At 40.9% G+C, this 23,106-nt stretch overlaps 1 protein-coding gene across 1 annotated transcript in view; it reads left to right on the plus strand.

Annotated features, from left to right (window-relative positions):
* Positions 1-23,106, plus strand: part of LOC105093284 (IQ domain-containing protein H) — a 121,140-nt gene that overhangs the window by 25,563 nt on the left and 72,471 nt on the right. The window contains exons 5-8 of the mRNA XM_064486353.1: positions 5,576-6,127; positions 6,830-6,896; positions 17,211-17,294; positions 21,270-21,445. Coding sequence (XP_064342423.1) covers positions 5,576-6,127; positions 6,830-6,896; positions 17,211-17,294; positions 21,270-21,445 — 879 coding nt within the window. The remainder of the gene's footprint in view (positions 1-5,575; positions 6,128-6,829; positions 6,897-17,210; positions 17,295-21,269; positions 21,446-23,106) is intronic.

Raw genomic sequence — 23,106 nt, forward strand, 5'->3', positions numbered from 1 at the left:
TTAATGAAGTACATTTGGGTGAATGATAAGTTTGAATCAATCAGGCCGTGCATGAGGAGCCAAAGAATAAAACAACAAACTGCGGTAGAGTTGTGTTGATTTGCAGAGCCTAAAATACTGGAATATCACTCTTTGAGGCTCTCTCCCCTTGACTATCTTTACACCTGGTTTGTGCAGGCAGCTATTCCTCTATTGTGGTTTGTCAGTTGCTAGAAAGAGCTTCCTATCCAAAAAAAGTAGAAAAGGAAAAAGAAAAAAATCCCTGGGCCTTTTTCAGGGTACATGAAGTGGAACTATTGGGGATGTTTGCCTTTGATCTGACGGCCTGACTAGCTCCAGGAGTTTGTGACACATGGAAACTACTGGAGAGGTACCACTTTTCATCAGAGTGAGGGAGGGTGTCAAAATTAGAAGCGCCCTGATAGGAGCTGAAACCTCATGGGAGAAGTGACTTCCCAGGGCCACAGAGAAAGGTGGTGACAGCCTAGCTCCCAGGTTTTCTTACTTCAGATCCATCACTTTTCCATCACACCATGGTTCTCTGGCATGTTCGTAGGGATTCGTTTTACAGATTGCTTTCCAAGTAAGAAAAGATCAGCAGGTCAAGGCCAGGTTGACTCTGATGTAGATGATGGCAAAAGGCAGGCTGAGAAGAAGAGCACAGCTTGGTTAAGGGCTATAGGGACGTTCTGGACAGTGAGGGCTGTGGGCGTTGGTGGGATGGGGTAGGGAACAGCAACTAGCTGTGTGACCTTGGGTAAGTCACTTAACCTCTCTGAGCCTCAGTTTCCTCATCTATAGTAATAGCCACAGGGACTGGAGGAAAGGCAGTGAAAAATTCTTCACACATATTAACACTCTTCACAACAACTTTACAGGGACCTCTCATTTTTGTAGATGAGAAACATTTGGTTTCAGAAAGGATGTTGTCTTAGTCCGCTCAGGCTGCCATAACAAAATCCCTCAGACTGGGTGGCTTAAATAGCAAACACCTATTTCTCACGATTCTGGAGGCTGGAAGTCCAAGGTCAGGATGCCAATGTGGCTGGGTTCTGGTGAGAGGAGAGCCCTGGTTTGCTGGTTTGCAAGTGGCTGCTTTCTTGCTGTATCTTCATGTAGCAAAGAAAGAGGTGATTCACGCCTCTTTTGTCTCTTCCTACAACGGCACTAACCTCATCACGAGGGCACCATTCCTCATGTCCTAATTACCTCCCAAAGGCCCCATCCCCAAATACCGTCACCCTGGGGACTTGTGCAGACACCAGCATTCGGTCTATAGCAGGTGGGAAGTTGCCGGACAGCACACAGCACACGGCAGTAGGGCATGGACTTGATCCCAGGTTAGCCAGACTTCAAGGCCAAGGCTCATTTCCCTGAATCCATAATATCCTATTTGAGTTAAAGGCGAGGCCGGTGACCTTCAAGATCCCTTGTGCTCTAAAATTCAGGCCTGTGATTATGCTGAATCCGTGAGCCTTGATCAGATCAGCTACTTTCTCTGAACATTGTATGTATCTTTCAAACAAGGCTAGAAGACTGAGGTCTTGATGCCTGTTCCATACAAAGTTTAACACATTGTGGACCTTCAGTGAATATTAAAAAACAGGCCAGACAAATGGCATGCCTGGTCTTCAGGGAGCAGTGACTTCTCCATCTCTGAGGGTCACTCCATTCATACTCTGAACTAAGTCTAGAGCCACAATGGCAGGAGCAACTTGCTCTTTTCCACACAGTGGCAGATGGATACATCTGGGTGTTTGCAAAACTGAACTTAAAGATTCGAAAGTGATTTAGTCTACCCTTCTAGGCAAGTCACTCTCTGAAGATGATATCCACATTTGATGATCCCAAATACTTGACCATTTACCACCAGGAGAACTTGTTTACATCCAATTTAGAGATCTTTGGCTACAGTTTAATCCTACATCCACATGCTCTCCGCATGTTTGAAAAGAACATTTTTCATAAAGACATTCGGTTTAGATTTAGACATATGTCCTTTTTTCTGGAATTTTTCTTCGTGGCAGTTAAGTGTAAATTTCAGAAGCTAATACTGGGCCTGTGTTTTCGGCTTCACGTCTGTGACTTACTGACATATGTGATCATCACCCTGTCTTCCTGTTTTTTTGTTTTCGACTTAGAAGTTTCCCTAAATAACTGCTCCAGAAACTCTCAAAGGTGCCTAGTTAGTGATTATACTTTGCAGATGAAGACGGGCATTTCCCAGCTAGTTGACTCAAGTTAGAGCAGGAGGCTAATAATCAAGCCATGGCCACAGGCTTGGGCTCTGTGTGGGCCACGTGGCGAGAGCAGGCGTCTCACAGAGGTGTGGCCACATGCCAGAAAGGACCAGTGAGAATGCAGGTGCCACAACAGAGAGCCATCCCCACCAGGAGGGAACAGTGTGGCGACTGAGTGTAACACTGCTTTGGGAGTACAGCACGTGGTGCACAAAAGAGAAGGGAGGGGGAGAGGGTGGGAGGAAAGGAGGGGGAGGATGGGATGGGGAGGGGGGAGGGAAGAAGGAGGTGGGGGAGGAAAGAAAGGAAGAGAGGGTATAATGGGAGGGAAGGAAAGAAGGGAGGAAGGAAGAAAGAGAGTGCAGGCAGGAAGGAAGGAAACAAATAATCGCAGACAAGTTCATGGAGATAAATAGTAAAGGAGGGCCAGCAGAAGGAACCGGGACCTGAGGTGTGGCGTGACCTTTAATCAGGGCCCTTGTTCCTAGCAGGCTGCGAAGCAGCTTTGTCTTTACCTGCTCAATGGGTCTCACAATGCTGATGCACTGCTTTAATTTGGGAAGCCTTTCTCTTGAGAGACATGTCTTTTCTTGCTCTGAGTCTAAAGGGCTCCCAAGTGTGGCATTCTCTGTGACAGATGTACTGCAGTTATGCTTTAGCTGACTCCAAACCCACAGCTTTCCCGTGCCTGAGTGGTCTGTTTGATGTCCAAGAGCGTCTCCTTTGAGAGCAGGTCTTTACTGGAATATCATCCAAGCAGGTAGGGAGGTGTAGCGCCTTTGTTCTCAGACAGCCACTGTTCACTGTGGTAACCCCACTCCCACTCCACGGCTGTTCTTTCAAAAGGTCTTAAGTGTATTTGCTGATGTACGTAAATGCCTTAGACCTACCCCCTGGAAGGGCGCCGTCCAAGAGAGACTTGAGTCCTCTCCTTTCTAAACTTCTCCCAAGGTTGCTCCATTTGCATGGATGGTCCTAATTCCACATGACTCTCTGTAAAGGTAAGAAATTTCAAAACTAGTTTAATGTTAATGTTACCAAGGAGACCAGAGTCTCTGGCGAACATCCCGTTCACAGCTGTGCTTCACATAGGAGTCTTAGGGTCTTGTTGACAGGACCAGTCACGTGACTGCAGGACCAGCCAGCTCCGTGCTTGTCCGTCTGTGATTATTTTGCGTGTCTCCTTCTCGAGGGAAGGCAGAAATGCAGCCACGGGCCATTTCTGTTGAAACCTGTACCACTTGTCTTCTACGAGGAGCTGCAGCTTCTCCTGCCAGCGTTGAGGTCTACAGAAGGAGGCACTGCTTCTGTAACTCCCTCCTGCCCGTCCAAGAAGAAGGAATTTGTTTCTATCTACCAAACAGTCGACATTCTCTCTTGGAGCCTTGATTATATCAGAAAGGGCTGGAGTCTTGGCTAGAAGGCTTTCTCCATCATTCTTATGCCTATAACGACTCAAAAGTACACAAAAGCTCACTGCTGTAAAAGTCTGCTTCTAACGTCCAAGGCAATCACCCCTTTCAGACTTAACACTTGGTTTTCAGTATTTTTACTTGAGATGACAGTCTAATTGATTATTCCAGTGCCTGGAACCTAAGGAAAGAAAAAGAATTTAAAGATTTTTTTTTCCTTGTGTTTGCTTATTGTGCTTTTGTCGTAAATATATCTCTTGGCTTGCTTTTCTTTTAGATAGCTTTCTGCCTTGAATTTGTTAATTAGTATCAGCCAACATTTGTGTAGAAAAGACGAAGCATGAACAATCTAACATAGTAATCCTCAACACAGTGCTGTGCAATAATAGTTTTTGAAGTATTAACTGGATTTTTTTTCCTTTGAGTTCTGTGAAAACTCTTCAAAATGCAGAGAGCAGTATAATCCTATATTTGGTAAAGATGGGCTTATGCACCTGCAAACGTCGACATATTGAAGGCAATCTGTTCCTTAGATCCCTAAGCAAGAAGTAGCCAGCGCAGTAAGTTGGTACCTGGTTGACTGAGAAGAAGGCAGGACCGGAAACATCTATGCCCCTCATTCCTCAGGGGCAGAGTGTCTATTTTTCTAGTGCCACAGATTTCAATAACGAAATGTAGTAGTTTTACCGTGGACAGTGAGACAACACAATTTCCCTTTTTTCTTTTTTTTTTAAAGGTGGGTGTGTGTGATATATATTGCTGTTGTCATCCAAATCTCTTCTTATTTTATTTATTTTTTTTATTGAGTTATAGTCAGTTTACAATGTTGTGTCAATTTCTGGTGTGCAACACAATTCTTCAGTCATACAGGAATATACAAATATTCACCCTTATATTCTTTTTCACCATGAGCTACTACAAGATACTGAATATAGTTCCCTGTGCTGTACAGTATAAACTTGTTTATCTATTTTATGTATACCAGTCAGTATCTGCAAATCTCGAACTTCCCGTTTAACCTTTCTCACCCTGGTTTTATTTTTTAAATAGCATTTATTCAGTTTTTTTTTCAAACAGGTAAGTACAAAGAAGGGAAAAAAACTGCCCAGTCCTCCCATTCTCAGAGAACCCCTCTTGACATTTAAAAATAAAAGTAGCATATTTTCATGACTTAAAAACAAAACCTCAAGCAGTACAGATAGGAACAAAATGAAAAGCAAATGTTTCTTGGTTTTAGATTTCAGATTCTCTCTGCCTGGGGACAGCTTCAGATATGTCCCTAAGAAGACTCCAGATTTAAGAATGAAAGAACATGTCAAGGGAAGCCTTGAATGTGGGAAAGGGCGATAACACACAACAGAATGCTCTTTGTAAAACTCACTCCTGGATATTCAGAGAAGGTGGCAGAAGAACAAAATGCTAGAAAGTGATGACCTGTTAGAAGGTCAGCATAGACAGGACAGCTTTAATGAGCTTATCTGAAGTTGTCACAGAGGCTGCAAAGGAAGGCTTCATCCTGTTTTTCAGGATTGGTGGAAACTTACGAACAAGGAGGCAGTGACATGCTTCCATCCACGCATGCGTAAAAAGTAAATCACAGAGATTATAGGGTCGGCTGACCATATCATAGTGAACTAAATGCATACTTTTTTTTATGATTAGTTTTCTTGAGCCATTTTATAACACTTGCACAAGAATGATAAAAAGCTTTGGGCAACCTCTAAGATGTCCTTCTGGCAATGAGTTTTACGATATATACCAGCTAGACTTTCCTATTATCACACGTACGTATTAAATCAGAACTGGGAGCCACATCCTCCCACCATCCAGTAATAAATGGTAACATAGTAGTGTGTGTCTTGACCACTCATTTATAGTAAATCACAGTTCTGTTTCATCTCTGCTGACACTTTCCTTCCGCAGACCTTGAAAACGACAACACCGTCTAAGTCTCCGCATTTGCCGTGGGAACATGACTTTTTTATTTATAATGGAGTTGTAGACAAGACAGCCCCTGACTTCGTAGCATTCAAGGAACATTACAGTTTGTCTTGGGGAAGTATTTTCTCTCTGTTGGAACACATCCAGAGGTTTCTCAGGGACTACGCGATACCAGAAGTCAAAATAAAAGGGAACAGTTTGGCAGCGCTCCTGCCAGAGTTTGAGCTCAAGAATAAACTTAGCAGACATGACCTCCTCTCAGTGTTAGAGAACCCGGTTCACATCCAGATGATGTTAAACCTGCCGGGGCAAAGGTTCAAGGGCCAAGATGGAAAGACAGAGGCTGCCAGGAAGATCCAAGCCACGTGGAAATGCTACCGAGCCAGAAAACGCTTCCTCATTTATCGGCGGCAGAAGTGGGCGTCAGGAGTGATCGCCATCGCCTGGCTCTTACACTGCCACAAGGTCCGACTGAGGAAGCTCCTGAAGGAGTCACGTGAAAGACACCTGGAGAATTTCCGCATTCGAGCCAAGGTACGCAAGGCTGCCAGCTGTTAGGGCAGACCTCTTTTTCTAAACATTTCCTGCTTGAGCGATTGCAGTAAGTTGTCTCTTTATCTCCCCTTTCTCTCCCCAGCTCCCCTCCCCCTCCGCCTCCTTTGCCTCCACGCCCCTCAGTGTACAACGCACGGACCCTACATTTGTCCCTACGTCGTATTTTAGCCCTAATCAGGAATCTGGCTTTTGTGCCTGCAAAATCTGTCGCAATTTTTCTATGGGAAAAAAAGTCCCTTCACTTTGACTATGGTAGTTCTGTCAGAAAATCAATGTTTTAACTGCATTACCTTTTCTCCCTATATATACCTTCTGGCACTTTAATTCGCCAGGAAAAAAAAAAAATCCTCTCTTGTCTACATTGCTGTCACCACTTTGTCAGAAAGTATTTAAGTTTGCAGACAGCCTTTTAATTAGTGCTCACAATTTCATTTATGTTTGCTTTCTCTTTTTTTCATTCATATTCTGTTAATTAAGTGAGCTGCCTCTAATCTTCCCCTGCCAGTAGCATCATGTAGCCACCTAATTAAATTAATTGGGGAAGATGTTTTAAGTATGTAATTAAATCAATTAATATAATTTATGCCTGGCTTAACTGTACAGTGGAAAAACAGCTGAAGTTTGACTAGATGAATCCACTACAGCTTCCTGTCACTGATCAATGCTCTTCTTGATTTTTAGCATCTGGCAGCCAACTGGAATCGCATCAGGACCTCCAGGAGGACTATTATCCATATCCCATCATTAGGTATAACACTTTTGCCTGCAAATCTATCAGCAACCTCTATTACCCACCACATTATGGCTCCTTGATTGAGTTCAAGGAAGGCCCCTTGTTTTATTCAAATTGGTCTCGGCAGGAAAATGTTCTCGACATGATGAGAGTAATAACACAGGGCCCTCGCTCGAAACGGCGTTTAATTTGGGGATTAAGCAAATAAAGTCATTATGTGGGGGCTGCTATTCAGTGGAGAGGTGATTTGCTGTAATTCGCTTTCATCTGTATGAAATGAACTAAAAAGTTGTATTTTTTCCCCCCTGAAATAACAGATAATGTTTTCGATCCTCTTTAATGATAGAACACAGGCTTGTGTGTGTTGTCGCTGTTACGCCAATAAGCCAGGATATTGCTTGTACACTGTTTTTAATCAAATGTGCAGTCAAAATGATAAGCTACATTCTCTGAAATTATTTAGTTCTAATTACGAGCAGATGGGATGCTTTATTTGCACCTAGGGCGCCTGAGCAAAAGGAAATGCTGTGTGAACAAGAATAATTAAGAAGTTGAATAGTGTTTTTTGCGCTTAAATAATCTGCAGTTTCATGTTAATTAGCACTAATGTAATTATTTAATTACATTTATGAATTGGGGAACTTAAAAGCTGTTGTCTGCAACACCGTGGTAAAACAGGTATGCCAGAGCGACGCTGGGAATTTCAGAAATGTGCACTGGAAGTTCTCGTAAAGCGTGAGCTACTGGCAGAACGTTTGCAATTTGTCTGCATACTTGTTTTGTTTTGCTTTTTATCTACTTAGTGTGTTAAATATCCTTGGTGAGGCCAGATTTCCCAAGCTGACTTGGGAGAGTTTTGACAAACAGCAACTCAGTGAATCTTCGTATTACATATTAGCTCTTTGTTAAGGCCTTTTAAGTAGAGCAACTCATTTAGTGATCTATTGTAACAGAATTCTGAATTGCAATTTATTTGTGCTCCTGTGTGAGCATACGTGTTTGAGTACTTACGTACAGTATAAACACTAACACATTTAAACAATAATATGAAAAACAAAGAGAAATTTTTAATAAACTCATAGATATAATTAAGATTGTATGTTAAGTTAATAAAATATTACCAGTAACAAAGTAATGCAAATTTCCCTAGATTTTAAAGAACTTAACATCTAAGTATTTACAGAAAAGTTAAGACACTTGAGTTGCATAGAGCCTTTAGGTTTGGTCTTTCTTATGACTCAGAAGAAATTAGTTCCTCCTTAGGGTGGAAGCGAGGTAAGACAGATCTGAAATTCATTCTAACTTAGGCTTTTGTTTTGGCGGGACTACTTTTGCACACAAGATTAGTTCACACACAGAAATTGCACTTGTAATTGATTGCAACCAGAGAGGCTAATTGCATACCCAATTGACTGGAGGTCCTTAGAATAAGGTGCAAAAGCCTTTTGCTTCTGCAACTAATTGTGGACCTGACCTGATATGCCCGGCATTTTGTCTTGCAGTCTCTATTTTACTCAGAACTAGAAATAGAAATAAGAGCTCTACTTTGCAATGTTGACAAGCTCAAAGCTATTACAGACCCAATTTCCACAAACTTCTTCTCTCCCATACCTCCACTTCTGACTCTAAACCCCCAGGCAATCAGCCCTGCAGAGAAGTCTGATAGAAACAAGCCCAAAAGAGGTCAAATTATGAAAGTAATGGTTAGTAATATAAACTGAGCAATAAAAAAAAATCTTAAATGAAGATGTCTTAAAATTCCAAAAGGGTTTACTGAATATAAATTAGGTAGAAAAATAACCTGGACAGAAAGTAGAATTAGAAAGCATTATTTTAAAACTGATGTTAAAATTAGGTTTTTTTCTAGATTACACATACTCAGTTTAAATATGCTACTTATCATAAATAAATACATTACTTATTTAACAAATCTGAAGGTCTTCCCTATTGCAGGAATTTTGGCTGGTTAACAATATAATAACCCATTATAGACAAGTGAGAAAAATTGCTAATCATGTATTTTCTAAGAGATAAAAATAAGCTCAGATATTTTTCTCAACTGAGTATTTAAAAAACCCAATTACACGTTTTCACAGGAGAATAATACTTGGGCTTGATCAAATGGTATTTGCTTCTACCATCTATGCTTTAGGTTATGACATGACTTGTGGATATTATATTGGGTTTAAATACCATTAAACTGTCACGTGGTACCTATTCCACAGACATAACCATACCTGTTTTTTTTTTTTTTAAATGATTATGGCGTACCTTTTTCTTATGTACCACTTCCCCTGGGAATACTTGAAGAAGACTTCAGTTAGCCACAACATGGCTACTTTGTCTCCTGCACCAGAGACTCGCCTACACAATTCATGAAAATTGAAGGGGATGAAAGAGAAGCAAAGTTTTTCTCTAAATACATGCTCCCCCCTCACCCCACCCTCAATCTATTCAATATAGTAGTTTTGTTTCCAGAGTTGAGAGGGATTCACTAATTGAAATCAGTTGTTAGGAATGGAAGGTTCAGGTGCACATTTAATACAAGATGCAGCCTTGTCCTCTTTTCATCTTTCCATAGGAAATGTGTGATCCATTCTAGTGTGGAATTAGCTCCACAAATAATTAATTACACTGTTCCACTAGACAATTGGGGCTGCACTAGGTTTATCTGAACCCTGAAAATGAATGCTTAGTAGCTGAAAACTGCATAATATATTACAGTTGTAGGCATTTGGTTATTTGTGTATACGGTGTTGCACACATCAGAGTCATTGCATTCTCCAAACCCACCATCACAGAAAGGATGGCCTTTCGATACTGTTTTTGACCACAGACTATCACATATTTAAAAATCTATGGCTTAATGATATGAACACGAAGGCAATTATACATTGCAGAGTAACCGCCTCTTTGAAAGGAGAAATTATGAAACATGATTGGCTGTTACATATTTTGGGAAGTATTCCCAGATGTAACAAAAAGTTTTCGCTAGTTTTAACCAACAGGGGAGGTAGGATGCTGTTGATTAATTGTCCAAAGGAACAGACTGGTCTTCTAATTTTATAAGATGATAATGAGAAAGTTATCCTTTCCAGATTATATAGGCTGATGTCTTAACTGGATACCGCACATTTTTAATCATTTTTATTAATGAAATATAATTATAACAAAATAATCTACTGTGGTTCATAGCAGGCATAGAATACAAGGGTCTATTTTAAGCAAAGTTTATCAGTCAAATAGGAAAGAACTGCCACAGAGTCCCAATTCCTCTAGAAAAATCAGAGGTTTGAATAAAGACTACAAACTAATTCTGCTTCCAGTTTCTTTAGCCAAGTTACTTCCTCCACTTTTAATTTAACCCCTGTGCTTCTTTATTACAGTGCATCATTTGCTGCTACACTTAAACTCAGTGGCATTTAAAAATACATTGTTAAATGAGACGTGAGGAGTATGGGGCTCTGATGCCATGAGCAGGTATATGAGGCCCCTGCCAGCCAATTAAGCTCCCAGTGATGTTTCCCCTCACTTCTCTCCCTCCTGTAAAATAAACATAGAGAATGTACTGAGGTGGGAGCTTCTCTTTTCTCTATATGATCTTTTATTTCATTGCCAGTTGATTTAATGGCTAAAAAGAACGTATACAGTTCAGCTTCATTTTTTTTCTGTCTGTGAATTATTTCAGCAAATTATTCTCGGGGTAACACAATTGGTGGCCTCCAAGATAACACGTTCCATAAAACTGGGGATCTTGTTATTAGGAGGTTCATGAAAATGTTTTTCTGTTGCTCTGTGCTGTCACAAAAGCCTAAAAGACAGAAAAACTGACTTTTATGCCCAACTACCATACCCCAAATGCTCCTGAGACAGTTACCTCCTTCCACCAGAAGGCAAGAACTGTGCTCACCTCCATCTGTGAACAGGGAAGGGTGGAGGACCACAGCCCAGAGGCTTATTTCTGGAATCACATTTTTACTGTGCCTCCAAGCACACTGGCACCCTTCTTCTCTCCGATTTTTGAGTTGACAACTCAAACACAGGATAGACTCTTGCTTCCATCTGAGGGCAGGGAAATCAGAACTTTCAGTCAAATCTTTGCAGTCTCCAGCATGTGTTTTGGCAAGTCGTGTGGAATCTTCAGCTGAGCTATGGTGTTGCCACACTAGGTCTTTGAAACAGATATACTGCCAAGATCTCCCAGACAGCAGTTACCAGAAAACCCAGATCTTTGGGGATCAGGAACAAAGTACACTTAAACTTTCAAATTTCTTTATAGCCCAAATTAAAATGAAAACATTTCTTTTCATCCATATTGTATTCATTCAAGTAATCCAAATCAACGCTCATTCACTGGTTAGATCAGGGTTGGCCCCATGACCCTGTAATATTAAATTACCCCGTTGGGCTTAAGCTAGGTGAGGTTGTACCATATCTCCTTCATTCTCATAAAAAATATTAAAATTTTTGTTCAGCGGTTCTCAAATTTATACTTATAATATGACCATTGAGGACCCTAAAGACCATGGGTTTACATGAGTTACATCTGTATTTTGAGCACGTTAGAAACTAAAACTGAGAAACGTTAAAAAATACTTGTTTTAAAATAACAGTAGTAGGCATTTTACCAATGTCAACCTAAAAAAGCCAAATTTTTATTTTAAAAAAAAACTTCTATTTTCCCAAACAAACAAACAAACAAAACTTGATGAGAAGAGTGACACTGGTTGACAAGTTTGCAAATCTCTTAATAGAAGGTAGTTGGATTTCCATACCTATTTCTGCATTCAATCTGTTGCAGTATGTTGTTTTGGTTGAAGCATGAGAAGAAAGCCTGGTCTCACACAGATAAATATTTGGAAAAGGGAGGAATACTTTATACATTTTACAGCCTTTTCAGATAACTCTGTATATTTTTCTTTGATTTGATACCAAAACTCAATGAGGGTAACTCTTAAGTGTTAACTTGCAATGTGGAATCTGAAATCCTATCAATGAACTTTCTGTAGTTTTTGAGAGGATAATATTGAAAAGGGCTAATATCATCTTAGCATTATTTTGAAAAGAGTTTTTGACCTTCCAGACCCTTGGGATACCCCGCCCCCACCAGAGGGTCCCCAGACCAGGCTTTGAGAATCTCGCTTTCGTTGCATGCAGTGCTGTGCCAGCCACTGACAAAAAGTCTGAGCAACAGGAAGTCCTCACTCTTGAAGGGAAGGCTTACAGAACCATGCAGAAGCCGTTTGGCCAGTTCGAGAATGTTTTCAAGACTCAACAAAGATTTGAGGACCTCCTGTGTTTTCTATGTCCTTATCACAAAATCCTCTAACCCTCAGCAGCCCCCAAAAAACAACTCTTAGTTTTACTTTCATAAAATTGGCCCTGGACACACTATATAAATAGGCCTCTCTCTTGCTGTACCTCATCTCCTATCTCAGTATCTTGTGCTTTCACACTTGCACAGGTAATTTAAAACCTGGGTGCAACCATGATGTCTAGATCACATTTCTCTAGATGACCGCAGTGTGCTGATGGGTAATCACTTGTGAAGTACGTTCACATGTTCCCTAGATTTTTACTATGAAAGTCCAAAGGTTAGCTAACGGTTAACTTTTTTATGAATTAAAGCAACTCAAGATTATTTCTACAATAATGTCGCTCTTGCCCAGCCTGCATCCAGTATGCTTTCTTGAGTAGAAGAGAAAGGGATGGGTTGACAGCTACTGTTGTTGTAAGCCTGCACACGCCCCCGAGGAGCGTGTGATGCACTTGAACGTCACCCATGAGGCGTTTCCAACTGGGAAAAGGCTGAGAACCGCTGGTCCATCAGACTGAGGCATGGACGACTGCCACCTCAGGCCATGGCGATCAGATGAATGACGACTATTTGGTAACTGGAAATCTACTATTAACCCTTCTCTGCCTTAGTTACCATTGTAAGGAAAAGGACTTGGAGACAAAATAAACTAGGAGCCAACCACAGAGCAATGAGCAAGAACTCAAGAATGCTTGATTCCACTGCAAGAGGAGGGGCCTGTCACAGAGGCACCCACCGTCCCGAGGACGCACGGTCACAGAGCGTGGCCTTGCTCGTGTTCTTGGGTTTCTGTGGGTGCTGTGAAGGAAAAGCCAACCCCAGCAGGACTAGTTTACTGGGTTGCAAAGAGGCAATTAGCATCATCTGATAGGAGTTTGTGTTGCAAGGGAGATAGGGATGGGAAAGGAGATGAAGGTGGAAATAAGGATGGACAAGTGATAGCCAGTAACCTTTTCTTTGGAGGAGGAGGAGGTAATTAGATTTATTCATTTATTTACTTAGTGGGGGTACTGGGGATTGAACCCAGGACCTCACGCATGCTAGGTGTGCAGTCTGCCATTGAGTTATACCCGCCCCCTGCTGGGAACCGTTAATGAGCATCTTTGGCTCAACAGAAGACCAAAAATATGGCAGCTGGATAACGTCAGAGAAGTGGTGCTCAGGTCCCCTTCTTCGATGTGAAGCAGAGGCAATAAGGTTTTGAGGAAAGATGAAATACTCTATCAAATCATGAATATTTTGCAGTTGAGGATGGCATAAGGAAAGAGGCTGTGTTCCTCTCTACAGAGATAAGGAAGAGAGAGCGCCCTTTTATGCCAACGCTGTCTTATTCTATGCTAGAGAAAGCTACAAATCCCACTGACTGTGCTTTGGATTTCCCTGGAAGCTCTCCAGATCAGAGGACCCAATTTTATGGGCCTTGATAGGAGAGGAGGGAATTGTGGAAACACATGAGAGAAAGGGCTAAGAATTTAAAAGGCAGATTCTTTGAGCAGGATCTTCAGCCACATTCCATTCGCTCACTCGACTGGGGGTATAACAGTGTTCCTGCTCTCACGGGGCTTACAGTCTGGCGACAGGAGCCGGAGCGGGCAGTGGGGAGGAGACGCGTACAGCGAAGGAGAACACGAGCAAGCAAAGAAGCGTGCAATGACAAAAATGAGGACAGTGCGGTGAAGAGCGAGTGCAAGGGAGTGACAGTGAGGGGAGGCTGAAAATCCTCTTAGGAAAGGGCGGTCAGGCGCACCTGATGGAGACTAGGGCCCGTCAGCCGTGTGAGCCAGAACAACGGTACCTTGTTAGCTCGAATGATTTGTGCCACGTAAGGATAATAATGTCCCTACATTTCAGTGAAGGTCCTCATGAGGATTTAAGTCTGGCTCAGCTGAGGTTAGGAAAGACATAATAGTAATAGTAACAACAACACCTACTGAGCGCTGACTCTGAGCTCTTATTAGGGAGCTCGGCCCCTACCCATCTCTTCAGTTAGAGCTCAGAGAGAAGGACGTCTGAGGAGTGGTACTTCCCGGGAGGAAGGGAAGGTAGACAGTCATGTTAGCTTTCTATTGCCTTCTGACCTGTTACCACAAGCTTAATGGCTTAATACAACACAAATGTGTTACCTTGCAATAATAATTCTGTAGTTCAGAAGTAGGAAAGGGGTTAAAATCAGGGTACAGGCAGGGCTCCATCCCTTTCTGGAAGCTGTAGGGGGGAACCGGTTTCCTTACCCTTCCAGCTTCTAGAAGCCACACACAAAGGGATAAACAAGGAAAGCGCATCGCCCCCTTCCTCCATCTTTAAAGCCAGCAACATGGCACCTCTGTGCCTTTCTTCTGCGGTCACCTTTTCTCTCTCTCTACTCTTCTGCCTCCCTCTCCCACTTCTAAGGACCCTTGTGATGTCACTAGGTCCAGCCAAATAATCTGGGAGAATCTCCTTATTTTAAGGTTAGCTGATTAGTAACCTTCATTCCACTGGCAGTTTTATTTCCCCTTTGCCACGTAACCTAACGTATTCACAGGTTCCAGGGACTGGAGTGTGGACCTTTTTGGAGGGCCACTGGTCTGACAGCCTCAACACCTGAAAACAGAAGTGGGAAAGAGGTGAAGGCTCTCTGCCCCTTCTGCAGTTCTCCACTCACACTTGGAGAGTCACGTCTTCTCCCTTACTTGACGTAACCACGTTTGTCACGAGAGATAAATACGTAGTATCTGAACTGTACAATAATTTGTAGGTTTATGTGATCTTGAACAAGAGATACGGCACTTGCCCTGAAACCTCCTTACCTATAATGGGACAGGGTGGAAGTAGATGATCTCTCAAAACTCCTCCAGTGTTTCTAGACTCACCTTTGATGTGTCCAGATCTTTGCGGAATATATTCCTAAGCGTGATGTCTCATTGTCATTGGACATGTCTGCTGAGATCCCCAAGGCCACACATCCTTGTTGCTAATTTAGGTCACGATTGTATTTAATATACGCTGCCAGCATTGATCAGGTCTTGTCACCTACGTTATCAACACACGCACTTTGTGGATGTACAAAACATAAGAATAAGTCTGACTTTTTAAAAAACTGACTCCCAACTTCTGCTCTGCTGATGGTAACGTGTCTTATGTTGTATCTTGCCCATCTGTTGCTTGTGACAATTTTTTGCTGTTATGAGCTTTGGAAGTGCTCATACCTTGTAATGTTAAAATACCTTCTGTTTACACCGCACTTTACAGTTTACAAAATGTTTTCCTATCTCTTACTTCACATATCCTCTATAACAATGCTCTAAGATTGTTAACATACAGTTCTTTAAAATGGGTGTATTTGTAGGGTTAACTGAGGAACCTGTTTTATCATAATCCTGCACAGACACTTTATACACATCCTTGATCAGCAGTAGCAGAGGAACTAAGCAATTTGTCGGAAAACTGACCTCAAGCACTTGATTGAAACACAGACTCACGTGCTGCATATGTGGCAACAAAGTGATCAGACATCCTTTATATTTTAAATTGGACATCATCTTAATGAGCCATCTCACACTGCCTTTTATCTTTACTTTCGAAAGGAAATGCATTCATGAGATGCTCTCGGGCACTTTTCTTAATCATGCTTTATTCTCTAGGCATTTTTCTGCCTCCTTATAGTCTTGATATATAAGTTATTCACAATACATTTTCCTAAATAAGCATTTATCTGAATATAAATAGAATTATACATATGCAAAATCCCAAGAGTTACAATACTGCAACCACACATCAAGATGGCATTGTTAGCTGCCTATATTAGCTTTCTATATGGAACAGTTCCCAAAATTATTTTCGAAATTAATAATTTTTCAAAAATAATTCAAACAACCGACTTGCCCTTCTACTTCTTTCGTTCTTAAGTTCATTTGCATAAAGCAAAAGGGAGACTTGGAGATGAATTGTCAACTCATTTAATTTCCAGACGTTGTCTAGTGTTTAAATACCAACATCAAAGCAAAGAGCCAATTATCAGAGTTCATTTGATCTGAAGCCCTGTTGCCTGAATTGCTATAGTTTTCCTTCTGCTGAAAAGGAAATCTGGGTCACATCTTGAAGATGTCATTTTTAAAATCACTCTTACCTACAGCACTTTAACTTGAAACATGTGTTTGGGCTCGCTAACCACAAGGAGGCATTGAAGCATCTCTTCCAAATGTGAAAGGTAATTTTAGTTGTGTGTTTTTTTTTTAAAGTTGCATCTACAGTTGCTGAATTTCCTGTAAGCAATTATACCTGCTTGTGAGGATGCATGCCTTTTGAGTTGGTGTTTTGATCCGCTTTTTTTTTTTTTTTTAACCCCTGAAATATCAACAGAAAATGTTCTGGTGTTGCGGAAGATTTTTGGACAATAGTGATCCACACGTGTTCTCCTTCTGCTGTTCCAATGGACATGAAGGAAAAGGGTGGGACTTTTATTCGTACTGACAAGTAATTGCGCTAACCTTTATTGCCCTTTAAGGTTAAAAGTTCTTTTGACTGTGTGAGCAGAAGCATATTTCTTTGGTGTATAGAATTACTTAAATTCATACTCCTGACAGTAAGGGGTTTATCTGAAATCTGTGTGTCAGTTTAGAATAATTTCAGGACACTTCTTCAAAATGCCACATCAGAAGCATAAAAAGCCAAAATAGTTTTGTTTTTTTTTTTAACCTGAGCACAATTTTCTTACGTACTGTTTGGAACATTCATGTTAAATGTCCGAAACTTTTCCCATGTTTCTATAAAATCCGGATTCCTAGCAGCTTTGCTGGTACTGAAAAATATGAACCCCTCTGGTGCAGAATATCTTCTTTTGGCATATCTTATAGAAGAATGCTTAGTCCCCTGAGAAGCAAGGGCCTCAATCTTAGGAGTTAGTTTCTGCAAGATGCTTCAGAGACAGTTCTTTCCTAAAAATATGGACTGTGACACTGTGGAACCCTAGTGTGCCATTTTGCCAAACTGATCTGCTCTTTCTGAGTTGTGACGTCTGGTTTGCCTTTTAGGATATTCCCAGCCTGTGCGACAAAACATTGCCGACTTAAACACGCAGCAGAACATGCAGCTGGGGAGGCTGTGTGACATCTTAGGTACAGTAAATACTTTTACACAAATGACTCTGGAATGTTTATCATGATTAAATGTTAAGTAAATGTTCTTTTTTTTCTTTTCTTTTCTTTTCTCTTTCCTCTATTGCACTTCAGTGGTTTCTACCTAGCCAGGTTTTTTAATGTTCTTTTTTTTTTTTTTTTGCCTTTTTCTTCCCTTTACAAGGAAAAAGCTTAGATTTCTAATCAATCGCAGGGCAATTGAATGTTTTGCTTTAAAGAACAGTTTTAGAGTGAAGTCAACTTGAATAAACCAATGACATTTTTAACCAACTTACTTGGGTAATTTTCTAAATTCTCTTTGCTGCAGGTTTGGATAAGGATTTTTCTCCTATAGCCCCATCATTTACTGAATCTGGCAGTGAGTGAGGTCAACATTTTCTGTTTGTGTCAATATTGTCTATTACATTATCTGAGGAATGGGTGGACAGTATCTGAAATGAAAAGCATTGTGTTTTCATTATAAAAATAAGAGAGAAATGAAGATAGATTTTTAAAAGAAGCTTTTCTTTAAATATATATTGTCTAGTTATGAGAAAGCAGGAGGTGCCTAGTGGAGGGAATTCTTAGAAATACAGACCTTGAGTGATAGATAAATCTTTGTACAAGCCAAGTTCCAGTGTTACTGGTTTGGTCAGTTCTGAATCAGACACCAACCTAGGGCCAGAAAGAAGGATACAAGAAAAGAATGCAGGGGCTTTGGTTGATGCTGTTTGAAGTGAGCCTTAAAGAATGAAGATTTGAAAGGCTAAGCAATAATACTGAGTCAGCATGGCAGGTGTCGGCCAAAACTTCAGGGTTAAACAAAAGCGAGGCTTATTTTCAGTTACCAAATAAGAACTTCTTTGTTTTGTTAAAATATAATTGCTTTGGCCCTTATTTAAGCAAAACAAGGAAGAATTTTAAATGATCGATGACCAACTTAGCTGGCTCCCTGGAATGACATACTTTACATGATTCATATATATTTCAGCATCATTATTATTTTATAAATTCCATTTGGTAACAAAAATACATCCGTACTAGAAATTTACAGTGTCCCAAAATAATAATAATGTAATTGCTTTAATCTATTATCCAGGCACTAATATTGTTTTTCAGCCTTACAAAAAAATTTTTTTAATGACTTAAGATTGATTTGTTAGTGCTGAGCTGTTTCAACTACAAACCTGACTGGGTAGAAACCACTGAAGTGCAGCAGAGGGCAGACTTCGCTCTAATTTATTTGATTAATTTTTTTCCTTTAGCTTTTTATAAACCCTTCTATATATAGTCCAAACCATCACCAAAGAAGTTCTTTACAAAAGATCCTCATTATTAGAGAAGACTTGATATTATTAGGCTTCTATTTTAGATAATTCAATAGCTCAGTCTATGTCTACCTGCAGTGGAAAATTCTGCTAATACGAACATTTCGGAAAGAGTAGGAACTAAGTGCCTTTTCTTGGTACACTATCTTCACGATGTAACATTGCGATTCTAAAATCTCTTCAAGAGAAGTAATGAAAGTTTAGAAAAAAGTTAGAAAATAGAAAAAGTACTTGTTTGTGACATAAATGTAGGAAAAAGTAGGAAAATTAGTAATAATTTTGGAGAAGATTAAATATCTTCTTTAATTCCACTAATTCCTAGTAAAGGGTGTTGATTTTTCTGCTTATTTAAAGGAAACAAAGGTAATCTGATTACCTTGGTAAGACTTGTTATTCTGAACGTTGGCTGTGAAGTCAGGGTGTCAGGTGGGGAGACCCCAATGGCTAGCATTTTCAATTTCTAGATAAGTTAAGCAAATCAATATTGACTATTGACTAGCAATCAAAGCAATCCTCATCCTCTTATTAATTCCTTTCCAAAACTACCCACCAATTAATTTTGAACATTTATAGATTCACAATCCAACCACATTAATGCTGGGCATCAGCGTCAGTGATATGTATTCCTTTCCCAGAAGTGAACAGGAAAGGAAAAATTAGCGACGTGACTTGTTATTGTTTGTAAACCAGAAATTTTTTCCCAAGAAAAATTTAGTTTTATTCTGCTGTGGAATCTTTGTTAAGTTATTTTCATTGTTTCTTTTTGTGCTTAAAAAAATACTTGTTGAGTTTTTCAAACCAATAGTTTGGTAAGACACTAGTGTCTTCTCAGATACACAAGATTTGGGATAATGAATTTGATCTTTCAGCAGTTGGATACAAGTTATTTAACCAGTGTCTCCTCAGTTAATTTATTTTAAGGGTCACATGGCAATTTGGTTTCAAAGTTAAATAGGAGTCATTTAAATACTTGCATTTATGGAGTTTCGGGCCAGCTCAGAGGACATGGCTTCTAGCCACGAGATGCTCATCTCCACAGGAGATCTCTCCTGCATGCCATGGGGCTCACTAATTGTGTAAGACTTCCCACTTCCCAAATCTCTCCATTCTCCCAGACCCCTTCAGTCAACACGCGAGTGTTCAATGAGTGGCTCCTGCGTACTCCACACTGTACCGGGCTGTGGGAAATTATAGGGAAAGTATACACCTTGCCTTTGAAGAGTTTGGAGAGATGAGATTAATAGATTTGGAGCAACAGAGGTCACTGCTTCATCGTCTTAAGTCTGGAGGCACTGATTAAAAGGAGTGTAAGTGTGGAGGCTGGGGTGGGGAGTCCCTGTTGGATGGCCGAGTCAGGGTGGGCTGAGGAGCAGACTGGTGCCTCTGTACTGTTCGCTGAGCACCTAGTATGTGCCAGACACTGCACCACGTGCTTTTTATATATTCTTTCACTTAATACTCTCCCAAACTCTGTGCCCCAGGTGACTTTACTCCCCATTTTACAAATGAAGAAACCAATGCTTAGAAAGGTTAAATAATGTGCCCAGAGTCCCTAGGCAGCTGAGCTAGAATTTAATCAGTCTGTGCTCTGTCTACTCCGTCAGACTGAACAGAGGAGTCTTAAAATCCCCTCTTGGCCCCACTTGCCCAAGGAAACGTTTCACGGGGCTCCCTCCTCTGAACATCCCTGGGCACCCGGTCTGCATGCTTCACTGTGTCCACCGCCCTCTGCCGTGGCTTCTGGCTGTCCATACATGTGAAATGGTTGCTCCTCATGGCAACCTCTCATTGCTTTGAGTCCTGTATTTCCTTTCATGTTGAGCCAAGGGCTTTGCCTCTGCTGATCAGTCCCTTATGTTACAAATGAGTGAGTGACTCCATGGGCTGCGGATTTCCTGTCCATACCCCCTAAAATATTCTGCAGCCGGGAGTGGGTAATCTCATCTCACTATTCCATTTGGATGGGATATTTAATTAGGATTTCTTTCTATGCACATAATATGAGGCACATCTTATGAAGGAGAACAGTTAGATTTTAAGATAGTGCTTCCTTTAAACCAGGAATCACTAGATGTCCTATTTAAGTAATACAGTCCTTTTTGGGAGTGGAGCAGGGAAAAGGGTTGCTTTCCTGAAATAATCATTGCTGTGGTCATAATCAGACCATTTTATTTGGACAGAACGTTCCCTTATTCGGCCCTGCCAAGTCCAGGCAGAATAAGAAATTGCAATTCCAGCAGCTTTCTAAAGTTAATAGCTCTGTTTTATAATTTACTGAAGTTAATGGGATATTTTTAAAGCAGTATGTGATTCCCATTGATGTTAATGGGAGTTCTGGGGCTAAATCCTACGTATTATTCAAAAGTACACTTCCACGGTGCCTTACAGCCCTCCTTCTGAAGGAACCATTGTGTCTACTTTTGGTGGTGGCATTATTTATCTTTTCTTTAGAGGAATGCTAAAGTGAAAAAAAAAAAAAAAAGCCAGTTGAATTGCTAAGATCTGTTCAAAACCAATCTAAATTAACTTCAGCGTGGCTTTTGGATATGCTCTTTATTTTAAACTGCACAGCATCAATCCGATGCCAGAGTTCGTGGTGTCATTTACCTTTACACCAGTAATTAACCACTGTGCCTGTTGTTTTTAGATGCCAATGTAAGCGTCATCTACATCTGCGCCCATCAAATGAATGATGAGTTACTGCTGTATTACAATAAAATCCTGAGTCTACAGGCAGCTGTCAGATCGGGGAACCTTGAGGACAGAAGTGACCTGCAGGACAGGTTCAAAATTATCACCCCTGAAGCTATAAACATCTTCACTGTGAGTTTGTCTCCTAATTACTACGGCTTCAGGGATGCAGTAAAATTAAATTGGAAATTTTATAACTTGCAACGCTCTGGTACACATCAGTGAAATATTATTGCAAGTTTAACAGCTTTACTGATTACACTACTAGTTGGACTGTGGGAAATAAATATCCCAGTTTAACTTGCAGACTTAGTGGAGCTACCCCCGCCCAGTTTCTCCGTAGTGGAAGCCTAATTGTAGTCATTGGGTTGTGCCATCAAGTAGGTGAATTTATAACATCTACGGTTGCTTTTTTTTAAAATTTTGTGTGGAGGACACCGAGGTAGAGAAAGGCTGGGTCTGCCCATGATCACAAAGCTAGTAAGGGACAAATCTAGACCAAAGCCCCTGTTTTCTGATTTCCAAATTGTATTTCTTGTTACTCCATGGATTTTTTTTCCTCAGGGGAATTTGGCCTGATTTACCATATCACCTAGCTCATGATAAACAAGATTCAGATTTTTTTAAACTTTTTTAAAAAACTGATTTGTAATGAATCAAATGAACTCTGAGTGGACTCTCATCCCATCCCTAGACAAGGGCTTTTGGGAAATTCATGGAACCATGGGGGTAGCATTCTAGAATAAAGCAGTGCAAGAGATGGCTTGACATGAATTTCTCTATATTTTAACAAGAATTTAAACTTCCATGGTAAACAACCAACATTTTAATACCTAATGGACTATGTATTTTTGAGGAGACTTTTTTTTTTTTTTTGTAAAATCTAAGGGTCTGAATTTGCTGATAAAGACAACTCTGTTCACCCACAAGTTGATGCACCAAAGTCATCTATCTCTGGCCAGAGAAACTGATCGCATGCTTCACGTAGGAACCACCTGTGTGTTGAGTTACCACCCATGACACATCAGATGCACCATGACTTGCCCACAAAAACCAAAAAGGCCTGCCAGCGCTGGGGCGGGTTGCTGCAGCATTTCTACTTTGCTGGTAAACTCAGTGATTTTGAACTCTCTTCTACCAAAATGAAGATTTTATTTTTTCATAACTGGATACCCCAGCATTCCCCTGGAAAGCCCTCGGCCTCGCTCTGTTTCATCGCTACCACTCTGGCTGCAGAAGAGGGGGCAAAAGCAGGGGCGGGACAAGCAGTGGGAAAGGCAAGGGACAAATCATCGCCACTTGTCATCTTAGAAACTTCCCAACGTCCTCCAGCAACGCTAGGACTGGTTCGGTGCCTCCTAGCTAATCCTTGGCCTCAACATCAGAGTCACTGTGGATATCAGGAAGCAAAGAAGGAAAGGAACCATCATTAATGTGTGGCTAATTTCCCGATTTCCTTCAGCCAGAAACCAGAGCTAGTGGCTGGTAGCTGCTAGTAAGAAGTTTCTGCACATCTGAAATGCCAGAACACACTGAAGAGGCATGGAATGGGGAAGGGGCACTAGATTTGGGAGGAGGAAATTGAGTGAACAACCAACATTTATCAAATGCTTAGCATACATTTTCTCATGTGATGCTCAGAACACTGCAGCAAGACAGAAATTGTCAATGTCCTACGGCTGAGGAAACCAGCATTCATTTTCTAGTCCGAAGTTACTAGCGGGGCCAGAGTATGAACCCAAATCTGTCTGACCCCAATCGGAACGACTGCCTTGCTCCTAGGTGACCTTACG

The sequence above is a fragment of the Camelus dromedarius genome, chromosome 5 (assembly GCF_036321535.1).
Source record: "Camelus dromedarius isolate mCamDro1 chromosome 5, mCamDro1.pat, whole genome shotgun sequence".
In the NCBI taxonomy this organism is placed as follows: Eukaryota; Metazoa; Chordata; class Mammalia; order Artiodactyla; family Camelidae; genus Camelus; species Camelus dromedarius.